This window comes from Amphiprion ocellaris, chromosome 8 (assembly GCF_022539595.1).
Source record: "Amphiprion ocellaris isolate individual 3 ecotype Okinawa chromosome 8, ASM2253959v1, whole genome shotgun sequence".
NCBI classification, from domain to species: domain Eukaryota; kingdom Metazoa; phylum Chordata; class Actinopteri; family Pomacentridae; genus Amphiprion; species Amphiprion ocellaris.
In genome coordinates, this window is record NC_072773.1 from 31,111,924 (window position 1) to 31,127,806 (window position 15,883).

General features: G+C 39.8%; 2 protein-coding genes across 3 annotated transcripts; one reads left to right on the top strand and one right to left on the bottom strand.

Annotated features, from left to right (window-relative positions):
• Positions 1–292: 292 nt before the first annotated feature.
• Positions 293–13,196, top strand: c1galt1la (core 1 synthase, glycoprotein-N-acetylgalactosamine 3-beta-galactosyltransferase 1, like a). Of its 2 annotated transcripts, none has more exons than XM_023297146.3 (4): positions 293–547; positions 2,505–2,687; positions 7,557–8,221; positions 12,028–13,196. In XM_023297146.3, the coding sequence occupies exons 2-4, from the start codon at positions 2,546–2,548 to the stop codon at positions 12,364–12,366; spliced, it is 1,146 nt and encodes a 381-aa protein (XP_023152914.2). In that variant the 5' UTR covers positions 293–547; positions 2,505–2,545; the 3' UTR covers positions 12,367–13,196. The 2 variants fall into 2 exon arrangements, with proteins under 2 accessions (XP_023152914.2, XP_023152913.2); XM_023297145.3 differs by having other exon boundaries at positions 296–547; positions 2,505–2,756.
• Positions 13,197–13,443: 247 nt separating this feature from the next.
• tac3a (tachykinin precursor 3a) lies at positions 13,444–15,543 on the bottom strand. The gene is made up of 7 exons (XM_023297147.3): positions 15,340–15,543; positions 14,836–14,951; positions 14,652–14,751; positions 14,372–14,401; positions 14,213–14,266; positions 14,002–14,068; positions 13,444–13,726 (listed from the first exon to the last, which is right to left on the bottom strand). Exons 2-7 carry the CDS (start codon positions 14,935–14,937, stop codon positions 13,708–13,710), a joined length of 372 nt encoding a protein of 123 aa, XP_023152915.2. The 5' UTR covers positions 14,938–14,951; positions 15,340–15,543; the 3' UTR covers positions 13,444–13,707.
• Positions 15,544–15,883: the final 340 nt, after the last annotated feature.

Sequence of the window (15,883 nt, forward strand, 5' to 3'; positions counted from 1 at the left end):
ATTATTATTATTATTATTATTATTATTATTATTGTTGTTGTTGTTGTTGTATATTCCAGCTGAAGATGGGGAGAAATTGCTGTTGGAGTGACATCTAGTGGCCAAGATTTGTAAAGCAACACATTTACCTTCTGTCCTTTCGCTTCCTCACTCATTATCCTTACGTACCTTAATTACTACTAATAAATATACCTAATTTAACTCAACCTGTGAGTCAATTATAGTCACTACATCTTCAAAACGCGGGAAAGTGGTGCTTCCTCATACGTCATCGGCAGCCAGCCAATGAGGCAGCCGCATTTGCAGCGCTTAGCCCGTGATGCTGAAGAATGCAAATCTATCCGGTGGCTTTTCTCAGTAATCATGTTGTTCGGGGACGGAAAAATAACGAGAACCGAAAAGCAGCAGAAGCAGCAGCTCGGACGAATGTGAGCCGCACATGAGAGCCTCTGTCCGGCAGGTGCAGCAGGCTGGTGCCGCTCTCAGGAAACACTGATCCCCTCACAGGTTGGCCAACAAACCGTACTCACAAGATCCCCAAGCCAAGGTAAATAACATATACACTCACTCACGCATGCAGGTGTGTTTCTGAAATGTTTTGTTTGATTTGTTTACTGCACACTAACAGCTGCTGCTGTTTGTAATGATAAATGCAAACAGATCTGCTTTCCTTATGGCCTCACGTCGCTGCCTCAGCACTCCTCTGTCATGTGTTTTTGGTTTAAATCCCCGATTAGGGTAACTGGATTGTGGCTTAATTTTTATTTATCGTCAGGATAGGAGAGTAGATGTTTTTGCCAAGTGTTAATCATTAACATCTGTCTCGGGTTTTGAGGTCTTTAACCTCATAGGCAGCAGAACTGAACTGAAAACATTTTGACATTCAGACACTGTGTCAACTGTGAAATCTGTGTCAAACAGACTGAGTTCAGCCCAGTTCATCTGTTTACTTCAGTCTATCTTTAAACAAAATTAGGAGGCATTTAGAGTGTGGTTTAATCCCAGAGCTTCTCCACAGACTGATCAGTACTAATCACTGTGACAGCATTTTACTGGAGCACATTTTCTGATCCACAGTCCTGTATTAAGTCCACAGCATCAGTCACGAGTCACTAGTTTGTCAAGTCCTGACATTTTGATTTGTAACAAAAATATAACATCAGCATGCAAATTATGTTCTTTTGTGACTCAGAGAAAAAAAGAAAAATCTCATTTGCATTGCTACAGTTAAAAAAGGGTTAAATTGATCCAATTGTGCACATTTTGGAGCAGCTCAGCCAGTAACAAATTCTCGACAGTGGAGGTAATTTACACCCTTGTGACAATGATCAGATTGTGTTACCAGTATAGAGACTCTTTTGGCCAGCGACTTCATCAGGACACCTTCAAACGCAGCTTTATTCAAATTACAAGATGCAACAGATGATAATAGAAATACGAGAACAGACAGACTGGATGCTGGCAGGTCAGTTACAGCAGGAACCAGACACTTGAATATCCACAATTTAACCATTTGTTGTCCAAGAAATTGTTTTAGGCAGCATAGTACTGGATGACAACATGATCCTGTCCCCTGAAATGTCTGACAACTTCACTAAATGTTGTAAAAAGATTGGGACAACGTACCAGAAGCAGCATGTGTGACTCATTACTTACTTGGGATTTCCAGTGTAAGAACTACTTACCATCTGCCTGGTATCATTTCCATTGAAGGCATTCTTGGTTGTTTCATGGCTTCCACTCTGTTAGAGAGATGCCGTGTGTTAGAAAAACAAATGCTGATTCCCTTATGTTAAAAGCAAAGGACAGGATTTATTAAAATATTCCTTGCTGCACTTATATATTTTTCTGTATATATTTTATTGTCAGGATTTCTTGCAACAACAGAATGGAAAATTAGTTCTTGATACAAAATTTCTTGTTTTGCAATGTTTAAAACATGCAGTCTAGGTCTGAAATGTGTAAATGCATGAATTAAAACTTGGCTGCATATTTTCATTTTTAGGCATATATAAAAAATGTGCATTGTCATACAGTGCAGTTGGATTTTAGTCACTATTTGACACAAATGAAACAGTGTCCATCTAACACTAGTCCTCAATTCTTATAAATTAAAGTCTGTTAAAACTCATTGAGTTATATATTTACAATTCCGTGATCAGGCAGTGGGCGGTAAAACGGCAAAGCAGTAAACATGTAAATGAGTGAGCTAAAACTTCATTGCATATTTTCATTTGTAGGCATATATAAAAAAAAATGTCTTCTTGTGCGATGCAGTTGGATTTTAGTACCATTTGACACAAACGATTTTCAAAGTAATACTGGAAAAATTGGAAGTACTCAACCTTTTCATAATTATATACTATATCAGTATTGAACTTCAGAAACTCATTAAATCATGCACTGTATGCATATAATTTAAAAAAATGTTAATGAGATAAATACACCCAGTTCAGGTTTGACTGAACCTCAGATTGATCCCAGTGTGTTGTGGCTCCGTGCAGACATGTTGTAACTGGGACATCGCAGCGCTGGAGACGTCACCATGAAGGGCGGCAGCTCCAGATGGGTCTTTCTGCTGGGCTTCCTGGCGGGGGCCTGCAGCGTCTACTTCTTCCTGCACCAGGTGTGGTTTGAGAGAAGCTACCCGGTGCTGTCAGAGGCTCTGGAAAAAGCCACAGTGGCGGGTGAGAGACTGACTGTTTGGAGGAAGGAGGGATCCGCTCTCGTCAACTTCCTTCCGCTTCACCGTGCAGGTGCTTTACACTCTACAGATCAAACCATGTAGTGCGTATGAAGTGACTGAGAGTGTAGACACGAAAAAGAGCATAGGAGAGATGGTAGCTGATTAAACAAGTGCTATGTGATCATGACAAGATGCAAAGATAACTAACACTGAAAATGGCTGACTGTGACCTTGTTTGTAGGAGACTAGTGATGAGAGAGGCTGCAGCCAAGGCTGACTGTTTGAACTAAACAGAACTAGCTGCTCATTCATAAACTGAAAGGGGAACATTAATGGGGAAGACGAGACTATAGGAGGGGTGGAGGTACAGCCTATATCCACAAAGCCATAATTCAAGCTGTGCATTAATCTAGAACATAGGAAGATAATGTATTAAGTTGAATTTAGATCACCATTAGACACTGGACTGTTTAACTGTGGCTGCTCTTCCTGGAGTCCTTGCTTTTAAATTTCATACCTTTTCAAATATACTGTATAGCCACAGATTTGCTCCATGGTGCTGATTCATAATCTGCCCTTTATTATTTGTAGTGCTAATAATAAAGTCAAAAAAATAATTAAATGATATAGAAATCATGTATTAAATGCATTTTTGCTTTTATTCAGTTTGACTATCCACTTTGCACAAGACAGCAAGGTTATAAAAGTTAATATATTTTATATTTATGCATATTATATTTAATTTGTCTATATATACAAATGTTCTAAACAAGTACTGATATGTTTAAATGAGAGATTGAGAAAATCACAATTCAGATTCTTTTAATTATTATTGTTGTGTTTGTACTGCAATAGTCCAAAATTATGTGAAAATGCATGTACATAGTTTTAATGAAATAACATAACCTATGCCTCATTTGCTCTATAAACAAGAAGAACACTGCAACTCACTGACAGTAAAATGATACATCTCTCTGATGCACTTTGCTCATGACAAAAGAAACCCATAGAAACAAAAAGAAGCCTGGCGTACTCTTCCCCCTCACCAGGCTGTGTGGTTAACTAGCGGCTATAACTGATGAGAGGTGAGTGTCAGACGCACCATACAGAAACGGTTCTCGCTGCAAAACCTCCTCAGCAGACCAGCAGTTGTTGAGATCCTCCCTCAGGTCTTAGTTTTCTAGACTAGCTGAGCTACAGGGCGTCTGGACACCTCAGGGCAGTGAGGAACGTCTATGTGGATCATGTGAGGGTAGATCTGAAATATTATCATTATTGTTTTGGTTTTATTTATTATTTTGAGCCACAAAGACTTTCACACACACACATACACTTACACCCCCCACCCCATTGCACTGAAGACCAGAGTTAAAACATATGTATAAAATACATAGTGACGGATGTTTGATGGTATGCTATGTGTCTGTGGAGGACACACACGCAGAGCTGGAAAATCACAAAGTATATCCTGTAACTTTGATTTTTATAAAATGATATGTGGTGTACTCAACATAGTGGTGTAAACTTGAGGTATTATAACTTTTAATATATATTGAAATCATAATAATACATACAAGTATATTATGCATGAGATCTATCACAAACTAATAAGGGTAAGATGTGGAGCAAAAAGTTTGAACATGTCTGGGCATGTTCTCTGTAAAAGATGGCATAGTGATAACTTAATGCGCATATATTGTGTAAAGTGAGATCTAGAGTTAAATATGATAACCTGACGTCATGATCTGATCAATAGATTTAGAAAAGCATAATGGTGTCAAAACTGTCACTCTTATCATACGCCCTGTAGGTGTAGAAAAATGACCAACGCTCACAGCATAGAGAACGATGCACAGCTCAGGATCTTCAGTTCTTCTCGGGGTGTTTTCACTGCTAAGAACTACTCCTGGATTTTTTGTCGACAGATATATCCTGCTGCCTTTGAATGCTGACTTCTCTTGGTGATTTTCTGAAGATCTTTAAAGAAACTTTTTAGAAGTTCTGGCCTTGATTCGTAACTTAATTTACATATCACTTACACCTGCCAATGCAATCCAGTAGGGATAGATCGATGCTTAGGGGAGTGACGGGGAGGGTAATATGTTTTTTTTCCTCTCTGAACTCACAGAATCGTGCAGATACTCTGAATTCATCATACTGTGAGCTTGTTTGAACTCTCTCAAACAGGGGAAGTGAGACCGTGTACCTCTCTGTAAATCTCTGGCAAACACTGTCAACTTGCGCTCAAAAGCCAAAACCCTCCTCCAGCATGTGCAGGGCTGTGCCTCCTTTTCCCTGAAGAGCTGTGTTCACCGTGTTCTGTCATGTCCACCATGAAGTGTAGCTTTTCCAGCCACTCTAACTGTTTCAGCTCAGGAAAGGTGAAGCCTTTGCTGCCCAGGAAAGTTTTCACTTCTTCCAGACACGTGGCAAAGCGTTTCAGCACCTCCCCTCTGGACAGCTACTGGACTTTGTTGTGCAGCAGGAGATCAGAATACGTGCTTTCCACCTCATCCAGTAACAAACGGACCTGATGGTGATTTAAACCTTTTGCCATTATTTTATTGACAATCTGAGTGACAACATTCATTACTTCTGTGCATTCAGGAGGAAATATTTGAGTATATAGTGCCTCTTGGTGCAGGATGCAATGAAATGTCAGCAGCTTTGTCCAGTGACTTCTGCAGTAAAGCCACAAGGCCCTTCTGTGCTCCTATCATACTACAGGGGCACAGAATACTACCATCAGTAGCCACTGACACCAGGTGGGTTTACGACTTCGGCTCTTAAACAATTCAAGACAGCCTCAGAGATGTCCTCCCAATGTGTTTGGCCTTTTAATGGTATCAATTCAATCATTTCTTCCTGTGATCCAGCAGAGTTTACATATCAGCAGAACAGCGCTATTTATTCAATATCACCTTTGTCTTTAGACTCATCACGGGCAATTAAGTATGCCACAGCTGAATTAATGTCCTTAATTTGCTGTCTTGTGATGTCTTCTGCCACTTTTATAGTTCTGTCTGTGACAGTCTTCGCAGAGAGGTGCAGATCCCTGATTTTCTGCACAGTTTCACTCTTGTTTTTAAAGTCCATCAATAGATGTTCTGAAATCTCAATGAATGATTCTATTATATATTCTCCATCTGTGAACGGCTTCCCATGCCTGACTATTTCCTGAGCGGCCACAAAACGTAATTGAATTTTCAGACTTCATCCACCTCTTGAAGTGATTTTTGCTCAGTTCAATCTTTTGCATCAGTTCTGAAACAGCTTTTTTTCTCTCATCTCCATCTGGATCTTTTTGAGCAAAGACTGTGTGTCTATTCTGGAAATATGTTACGGCATTTGACTTTTTGTTGTTTGGTAATAGCATACTGATAAACCAGTCTGTCTGCAGTGAAAGCAAATGAATCAGCCCACGTAGTATTAAACGTTCTGTTTTCTTTAGACACTTCATTTCTTAGATTTATCCATAGTTGGCCTACCTAGGGTCACCATAGTCTTCAAATTCAGAGTGACATTTTAAAAACTAATGAACTAAAATAAAATACATTTTAATTAAATACTGTTTATTTATTTTCCAAAGCCACAGGGAGCCGCAGCGGAGGGATGAAAGAGCCACAAGTGACTCCAGAGCCGCAGGTTACCGACCCCTGCTCTAAGTGAACCTGTAGTCTAGTTTAAATTCCATAAGTTAGCTAAGACACTGAAACTATGTACCTGAGGTGGCGTTAAGTAATTTTTTACTAGCCTTCCTTTGTAATAGACACATCTCACATTACTCAAACATTGGTCAGCCTAACCTGATAAACCACATAAGCAACTTCTCTCTCTGAAAATTTCTAAACACATAAACAACTGTTCACTTACAAAAGATTAGCATATAAAGAGATGATAACCTAAGAGTAACTGGTTATACTTTCACACTGGGTTTACATCCACTGTGGTGAGAATCAAGATTTTTGCCTCTTTAACGGGCCCCTTTGGTGTTTTTAAAACGCTAGATGACATAAGCAAAAGAAACAGCTAATACCACGGCTGAGCATTTCCTCCGAGAAGCTGCAGTACACCGATGACAATCTCAAAAACACAGATTCAGACTTAAGAGGTTTCATATCTTAACGACAAATCTGAAAAAAACAATCCTGTCAGCTTGCAGGTGGGAGACTTTTCATATCATTATCCTTCTTCAGAATCAATTTCTGGTTCCAACTCATGAATAGTTACATTTGAGCCCATTTAAGACAGGAAGGGATTATTTTCCTGGTAAAATTGGATTTTAGGTGTTTAATCAGTGAACGGAGAGAAACATTGATTACTCTGAAGCCTGCTATGTTAAAAATATGTGTCGTTTTAGTACTTTAACTGATAATTTTAACATTAAATTTAGCATTTACACTACACTTTACTTTCAGAATTTATATAATCAGTTTGATATTGTTTGTATTGTTTTTTTTTAATTGAAACTATTGAACAGTGTTCCTATGATCATAGTATAGTTTTTGTCTTTTAACTGTCTGCAGTATTCTTCTTATCTGTTGAGGCCCTAAGAGGTAATACTGCATACTTCTAGGTACTATTTGTCCAAGTTTGCTGGATTTACTTTGTTGTTACACAATGAGGGAAAAATGGTATGGAGAATGATTGTCTTTTTATGTACTAATTGCATCTAAGAATTAAGTACAAAGTTTGCAAAATGCAACTGAAGTAGAAAAACACAGGAAGAATGTGTAAGTAAACTGATTGCACATGTAGACGTGATGATAAAGTATACCAGGATACTGTGGTGTTAGAGGTAGAATCGCACATATGATAGATTTGTTGCAATACACCTAACATTGTTTTGTCTTCTATTGTATCCCTCTAGATGAAGACAGCCAGGTGGCGGATGTGTTGTACAAGAAGGTACGAGTTCTCTGTTGGGTGATGACAGGACCGTATAACCTGCAGAGCAAAGCCAGACACGTCAGGGCCACCTGGAGTCGACACTGCAACTTAGTTCTGTTCATGAGCTCGGTAGCAGACCCCGACTTTCCCACCGTGGGCCTGGGTACCAAGGAAGGCCGCGATCAGCTCTACTGGAAGACCATCCGAGCCTTCCATTATGTCTACGAACACCACGTGAATGAAGCAGACTGGTTCCTAAAAGCAGATGATGACACCTACGTGGTGGTGGACAACTTGCGCTGGATCCTCTCAAATCACACCCCGGAAGAACCCATTTATTTTGGGAAACGCTTCAAGCCTTATAGCAAACAAGGATACATGAGCGGGGGGGCAGGCTATGTGCTCAGTAAAGAAGCCCTCAAGAGATTCGTGGAAGGTTTTCGAGCCAAGGTTTGCACGCACACGACCCCTGTAGAAGACCTGGCGCTAGGGCAGTGTTTGGAGAAGATGGGCGTTCTGGCTGGGGACTCCAGAGATACTTTGCATCGAGAAACTTTTCACCCGTTTGTGCCGGAACACCATCTAACTAGCAAGTTCTCCAAGAACTTCTGGTACTGGACCTATTGTTACTACCCAATTGTTGAGGCAAGTCCCTTCATATCCGTTTCATTTATGAATTAGTCACATATTTGAGTGCTGTTAAATGGTACTACTGTATATAAGTTGCAAAAAAAAGAAATCACCATGTGCAAGCTTGAGTCCCCATTGAAAGCCAATTTAGTTTCCAGAGTTCAGACAGACATCTTGTCAGTATGAGAGAGAGAGAGTCACTTAGGAAGACATGCTGTTGAGAGACTGAACCTGTAGTTTTAAAATCCTGAGTATAAATCTACTGTTCAAATGAGAGAATTCTTTCATTTGACACATAGAGCAAGACCTTATCTTCTAATTCAGTGTGAGTGGTGTACCCTACACTGTTTATTTTGCGTTGGATGATGCTTTAAATGACTAATCACGGGAATAATAAGTAAACAAATGAATATGTGAGTATCTGACACATTTGGATTCTGCACCTGATCCCTGCATACAATCAGAAAATTGAAATAGAGAGAGTTCATTTTAAAGGAGATGATTGCAGCGTAAACAATGTCCTGTCAACAAAAGGAAAATTGGTCAATTTGTTGCTGTTGATGTAGCTAATTTATCATTCTTTGCAATTAAAATGAGACAGATTCATTACTGATCTTGTCACACACGGGCTGCCAGTGTATGGAGCCGCTTTGTTCCTGGTCTTTGACGGGGTAACAAGAAAACAAATTTACGTCTATTGTTAAAATAATTATGTTTTCATCAGACTGTATATATGGATATTTGTGGTTTCAAAACTCTCAGCATGTGAGAGTGGCACAAAAGCTAATTTAGTAAGACCAGTGTTATATGCTGTTACTTCGAGTAATTTCTTGGTTACTGGATCTTGATTTAGGTCATTTCGTTGCACCGCAGACCTCATGTGTTACTAAAAAGGTGTTACTAATGCACAAAAAAGAGCCTTGTTTTTACACTGGATAGCTGTTCTTATCACAATTAAGATACAAGCACTGTACTTTATCTTCATTAAAGGTCCCATATTGTGCCCCTTTTCCAAAAACTAATGCAGTCCCTACTAAGTGCCTTTCAGTTTTTCAACTGAAAATACTGCAAAGATGGTTCATTTTACCATGACTGTGCAACACCTGGTTTTAGCTCTGATTTAAATGCAGACAGAACAGCAAATCAGTTGACCGTTCTGCAGCTGACACACACTTCAGTGAGTATGTGAGACCATTACTATCTGTGGCTCAAACTTTCCCTCTGAGCGACCACTTTACATAGAAACATCACTGCATTCATGCAGTACTGAATATACTCACTAGCACACAACATCAATTTAATCTATGGCTTACAGTACTCCTTAAAATAAAACCTCTTGACTAATTCTGATAGTGCCCTGCAGCTGTAGGATATTGATTGATTGATTGGTTTGAAACTCGGTGTGACAGATGGGAAGAAACAAAGGACCATATTGGTAGTTAAAGTGTTTTATGGAATTTATGGAATAACACCAACCTTATCCTTTGAACCAATTCTAATAGAAACTATCAAAACATGGGAGGTGCTATATGTCATATTTTTGATACTAAATTATATCACGTTTTCTTTGAGTGCTAATCTCAACAATTTAGGATTGAATTTGTAGCGTTGACACTTCATAAAATTGATACCGTATTTAGAGGAAATCCTGTTTAAAAAAACAGTTTCTGTTTCCTTTCTGTCTGTTGAGCTCCATCCATCCATCCATTAATTTTCTTATGCTTATCTGGAGTTGGGTTGCGGAGGCAGCAGACGAAGCAGATCATTCCAGACGTCCCTCAACGGTGACGCTTTCCAGCTCTTCCTGAGGGATCCCGAGGCGTTCCCAGACCAGAAGAGATGCATAATCCCTCCAGAGGGTTCTGGTTGTGCCCCGGGGTCTCCTCCCAGGCGGACGTGTTCAGAAAACCTCCAAAGAAAACCTCCCTGGAGGCATCCGAATCAGATGTCCAAATCACCTCGACTGGCTCCTTTTGACGCGAAGGAACAGCGGTTCTACTCCGAGCTTCCTCCGGATGTCCGAGCTTCTCATCCTATCTCTAAGGCTGAGCCCAGCCACCCTTTGTAGGAGCTCTTTTCGGCTGCTTGTATCCACAATCTCATTCTTTCGGTCACTACCCAGAGCTCATGACCATAGGTGAGGGTTGGAACATAGATGGGCTGGTAAATCGAGGGCGTCGCCTTCCAGCTCAGCTCCCTCTTCATCATGACAGTTCAGTACAACGACCGCATTACTGCAAGCCGCCTGTCCATCTCTCACGCCATTTTGACCAAGATCCTGAGATACTTGAACTCTTTCTTTTGGGGAAGAAACTCCCAGCTGCTATCTGACAAATAATTTGACTGCAGTTGATAAACTGTGACTGTGTTTAACAGCTCACCTGTCTAAGGTGATGAAAAACACACGGTGTTACTCGCTGTTGGATTCTGTCCCAGACTGACACTGTCTCTATGTGAGAAATAATTTATTATTTATAAGTAATTAATGAAGTTACCAGAGCTGTTGTTCCATGTGCGTGAATGCCAGCTGTTCTCTTGGTTTGGAAACACTTAAAAGGATCTTTCTGGTGTCTGACGCTGCGGGTATTTTATAAACTCAGAGGAAAGACTGGTAGTAACAGCTGGAAGCAACAAACTAAACTTCAGCTCCTGGTAATGTTAGTCATAGTAAAGCTTTATTTTTATGGATATTTCAGTAATAGATCTACAGTTGTGAAGGAAAATGAATGAGAAAGGTATTTTGTGATTTTGGCAGCAAACTGTGATGAATTTAGACCAATGTTGATGTTGAAATGCTAAACCACTTTTCACAGTTTGAAGCACTGTCTCCTGTCCATGCCTGTCTGTTAACGGGAGGGCATGTTGTTCAGAATTGTTGCCATGTTGTGATACAGAAATGCTAGTAAGTTCAGCCTCGTGAGGGTTCTGTTGCAACTTTTACATAAAAGTGAGCAGTTTGCTCATTCAGACATGAAGTTGGCACATTTGGCTGCTGTCAGATTAATGGAAAGGAGTGCATATCTGAAAGGGGCTCATGTGTAGGTCTTTAGGATGTGAATGGGATATCCACATAATGCAAGGTTTCAAAGCAGAACACTGTCAACACTGCTTCTGCCAACTTTCCCTCTTCCCGTAGTGCATCCTGCTGCCATCTATTCTCCTGGTAAATGATGCACATACACCGGGCTGTATCAGTCCAGGCCATCTTCTTTCATTGCTTTATGGTCCTGTTCTGACGCTCATGTTCCAATAGCAGAGGCTTTCAGTGGTAGGCGGTTGTTAATCTCGGCATTCTGGCCAATTTGTGGTGATGCAGCGCCACAAAGAGCAAGCTGCAATGGGTTTTCTGTTGTAAAGTTTTCAGCAATTTGTGCTACAGTAGCTCTTCTGCAGGCTTGGACTGTGTTGGCCACACATCAGTGAGCCTCGGGTGCCCACAAGATGTCTGTCTTTGGACTACTTTTGGTTGGTTTGAACCACTGCAAGACTGTCTGTTTGTGGAGATGCTCTCACCCTGTCATTACAATTTCACTCTGTGTGTAGTTGCTCAGCTCATTATGCTGAGCATTTTTCCTGTGTCCAACACATCAACTTCAAGAACTGACTGTTCACTTGCTGCCTGACATGTCCCACCCCTTGGCAGGTGCAGTTGTAACAAGATAATTAGTGTTACTTACGTCACCTGTCAGTGGTTATAATGTTGTGGTTGATCAATACCGAACTTCTAACATATTTTCAATGCAGTTATACATTTATATTGGTTTCATTTCTATACTGTGTGTGTTTTACATGTGTGATCTGTGTGTTTTTTTTATTCTTAGGGTCCACAGTGCTGCTCAGACCTGGCGGTGTCGTTTCATTACGTGGAAGCAGAGCTGATGTATGAGCTGGAATACTACACCTACCACCTGAGAGCGTATGGCTACATTCCACGTTACCAACCCTCCTCCATGCACCAGCGTCTGAACCTCAGCCCAGCCTCGCAGACAACCATGACACTGGGACATGAAGCAGTTCAGGAGGTGACAGACAGAAGGAGTCACACAACCGCTGCCTTTTCTGTTAGTAAAAACCAAACCAAAGAGGCAACGGAGCCAGACAATTTAAACTCGAAGCTCACTGAGAACAGGACTGTGGTCACACAAGACACACATCACTGATTGAGTGTGCTGTAGTTCAGCTGAGGCTGAATGTGTTTTATCTGCGATCTACATTAGAGTCTACAATACAAGCACTTGTGGCTACTGGCTACTACTCTGTGACTGGGTGATAGGAGCTGTGTTAGAAAGCACAGATGGTTGCAGAGAAGTCTATTACTCTGTGCAGTGTATTGGTTAACTAGTCTTTTCTTCTGACAAAGTTCCCTTGAGCTGATCCCAGTTCATTCCTGCCAGAATCACACTGCACATGATCCCAGTATGAGTGATCAAAATTTGAATGTGATTCAATGGCAGCTACATACAGTCTGGCTGTTTTTAAACAACATAAACGCTTTGTTTAGTTTAATTATATTTGACACCATCAGGACTAGGGTTAGGATTTATGGTGTACTCTGGACACGGCCGCAGTGCGTTTGGAGTATCGTAGGATGAATATCATTAGTACCCAATCTGCAATGATACAGCATTAGATGTATGAAAGGATTTCAGAATAGTTTTATTAATTTTATTCATGAATTAATTTTTTCATCTAATGAAGAACAGCAACATGTGGCATATCTTTAATATATTTAGCCTTTTTACCTTATGGCCACTTTGAGTTTCAGATATTACATTTGAGTTTTAATATTTTTCTCTTTTGGCTTTTTGAAAAAAACATATGCAAACATGAATTTTAAATTGCTTTAATCTTTTTAAGTCTGTGTCTTTGTTTGCATTTTGCCTTTTAATTTCTTTTTCGATATATTTGCAGCCCAATTATTAATGCAGACTTTAAATCCAGGGCCAGCAGCGATGCAGTGTTTGTTTCAGGAATAAAAGCAACAAAAGTGTGCTGTGAAAATGTCGTTTCTTTTTACCTTTGACTGACATGAAATGCTTTGACGTAGGAGTGTACTTGAAACCCTGTTTGCTTCTGTTTGAGAACTCTGCAGCCACTGATGAAAACAGTACAAAACTCCAATGAATCCTTCTTGTCAAACCATTTTATACAACCCAACAGTGTGACTGAACATTTCCGTCTGCAATAGAGCTGAGCCTGAATAATCAATCAAACAGCTACGGGAAAATGCACCAATGTTTAAATGAATAAATTATGTAGAAAAATTATGTTTATTTTGAACTTTGAAGGAAAAGAATAACATGATAAAGAAATAGAATTGATCACATATAATTATGCTTTGTCTTCAGTTAAAACAAATACAATCTGCTTGGCTTATGATCATAAACCAGTTGGCACATGTACAGTGTGAATCACGTCTGTTTAGTCATTTCCATCAGACATTTAGTTGGCTGTGATCTTCTGTTACTGTAGCAACATGACAGTTGCTTCCGTATGAATGTCTACAGCCCCTGAAGTAACCTGCAACAAAACAGATACGCAGCATGTAAGTATTATTACTACACAAAAATGTTAAAAATCAATGGTAAAATCGAGCCAAACTATAGATTTAGTTTTTTAGAAATGAGAACTATACAGAGTTATTAAACCTGAAGAGTAGAAAACCTTCAGAAGTTCCTCTGTCTGATAGGGTTTTATTCTATATTAGACAGGTTAAGTGTTAGCGTTATTTTTCTAAGCAGTGGAGACTCAGTGATGCTCCATCTGCTGAGCGAAAAAGAAGAAGAGGCACTCACCTCAGTCTGCACTTGTTGAAAAAGATGCCTCTCCTGTCTGGATACTCTCTTCTCCAGCGGCCATTATCTATAAGAGCAGGTATTACATGGAAGTCACATATAGATATGTTGTTCACATAAGGAAAATCAGCAACCAGAAAACGTGAGTGTGAATCCACACTCCAAATAGTCGTGCTTGGATAATTTTGCTCTTGTGAATTGTCACACTCACCAGACTCTGAGTTTCTTCTTCCCATAAGACCCACAAAAATGTCATGCATTTCCCCTAATAGAAGAAAGAAAAAAAAACATATAATTTAGTGTCTAATGACAATTTCAAACACTTTAAAGAAAGCAATCGTTTAATCACACTAGTAAATGACAAACTTACTTTTTTGTGGCGACTGTACAACGTTTTCGTCTGATAAAAAAAAAGAAAAAACAAAACATAAAAGGAATCTTTGTCAAACAGAAATCACAGGAGCTTTGAAGAACAAAACATCATATTAAACGGTCTCAATAAATGACCACTTCTTTACAAAGGGCCAGACTTTACAACACGTATTATTTTCGTTAGTTTGTCATCATTAATATTTCTGCTATTATTTTTGATTAAAAAACTTTTGAGTATAATCAATAGGGTACTTTCGCGAGATGAAATTAAGACTCACCGGCATTTCTTCTTCCCATCAGACCCACAAAGCTGTCATAATCCAAGTCGCTATACCTCTTCAGAATGTTCCGCTTGGCGTTGTCCATGCCCACGGTCTGCTGCAATTATGAGGAGAATAAAATTACTTTCTTTCAAAGGATATCATGAAAATCTGGTTGGTTATTACGCGCCAGGAAACCTACGTCTGAAGCTGATCTGCGAGATCCGGTCTCCTCGCATCTGGACTGGCTGCAGCGAAGTTTCATGATGAGGAACAAAGTCACCAGGAGAAAACCTCTTCTCATTTTCTCAGCACCGTCTGTGCGGGACAATTTACGGTTATTTTGTGTTTTCGTTTCGGCCGATTCTTTAAATGCATTGCATTTTCATCAAGGAACCAATTGTACCTGTTGCGCACAACCAACTGCGTAACTGGTGCGTAAAAACGCATGGTTTAGGGTTTGCAAAAATACACATAATGGATCTTATTTTTAAAATCATAATCATCAAACTATTGCTTCGATTGCATAAATCTATCCAAGAAAGAAAGAAAAAACATTCATCAGTCCTTCCGCATAGCGTTCTTAAATTTCCTTACCAAAGAGCCATGGTAAACTTTAAATTCAATTCTTCATAAAATAAGTTGAAAACAGATAAAAAATGACACGATTTTAAAGCATTTAAATGTGCATTTTCTTCTTCTTTACCTGTTTTCTGTCGAGCAGATAATTTGGTAAAGGAGTCAGCTGCGTGCGCCCGAGTGCGGAGTGGAATGGAAACGGATAGATCCTGCAGCGAGATCCAGTCTGGATAAATGAGGCGTCCACGCTTTGGGGTAATAAATAATCGCTAGATACCTGCGTAACGCCAATCAGCAGCTGGAGCGTAGGTGGGGTAAGGGGTCTTATATCACGTTGTACTGAAAGCTGCGCAGACTCCTCATTGATGGTCATGATGATGCTGAGAGCTTTTGCTGCCCCATCAAACACGCACGCCATCAAAAAAAAAAAAAAAAAAAGTCCTGGCTACGTGACGAGGATGTGAGTTCCTGGACTCAATCCCATTTCTTTTCATATTTGGGAATTTCTCCCAAAGACTAGGCTCTAGTCTTTTAATTTCAGTTGGTTTTGACTAAAGATAAGAAACAACTGAACCAAAATAAACAACCTGAGCTTGTGTGTTCAAAGTGTCTCATTTATCATTTCCAGTAGGTTCACATGTTTGGCATTTGGCCTTTTCTCTCCACTCAGC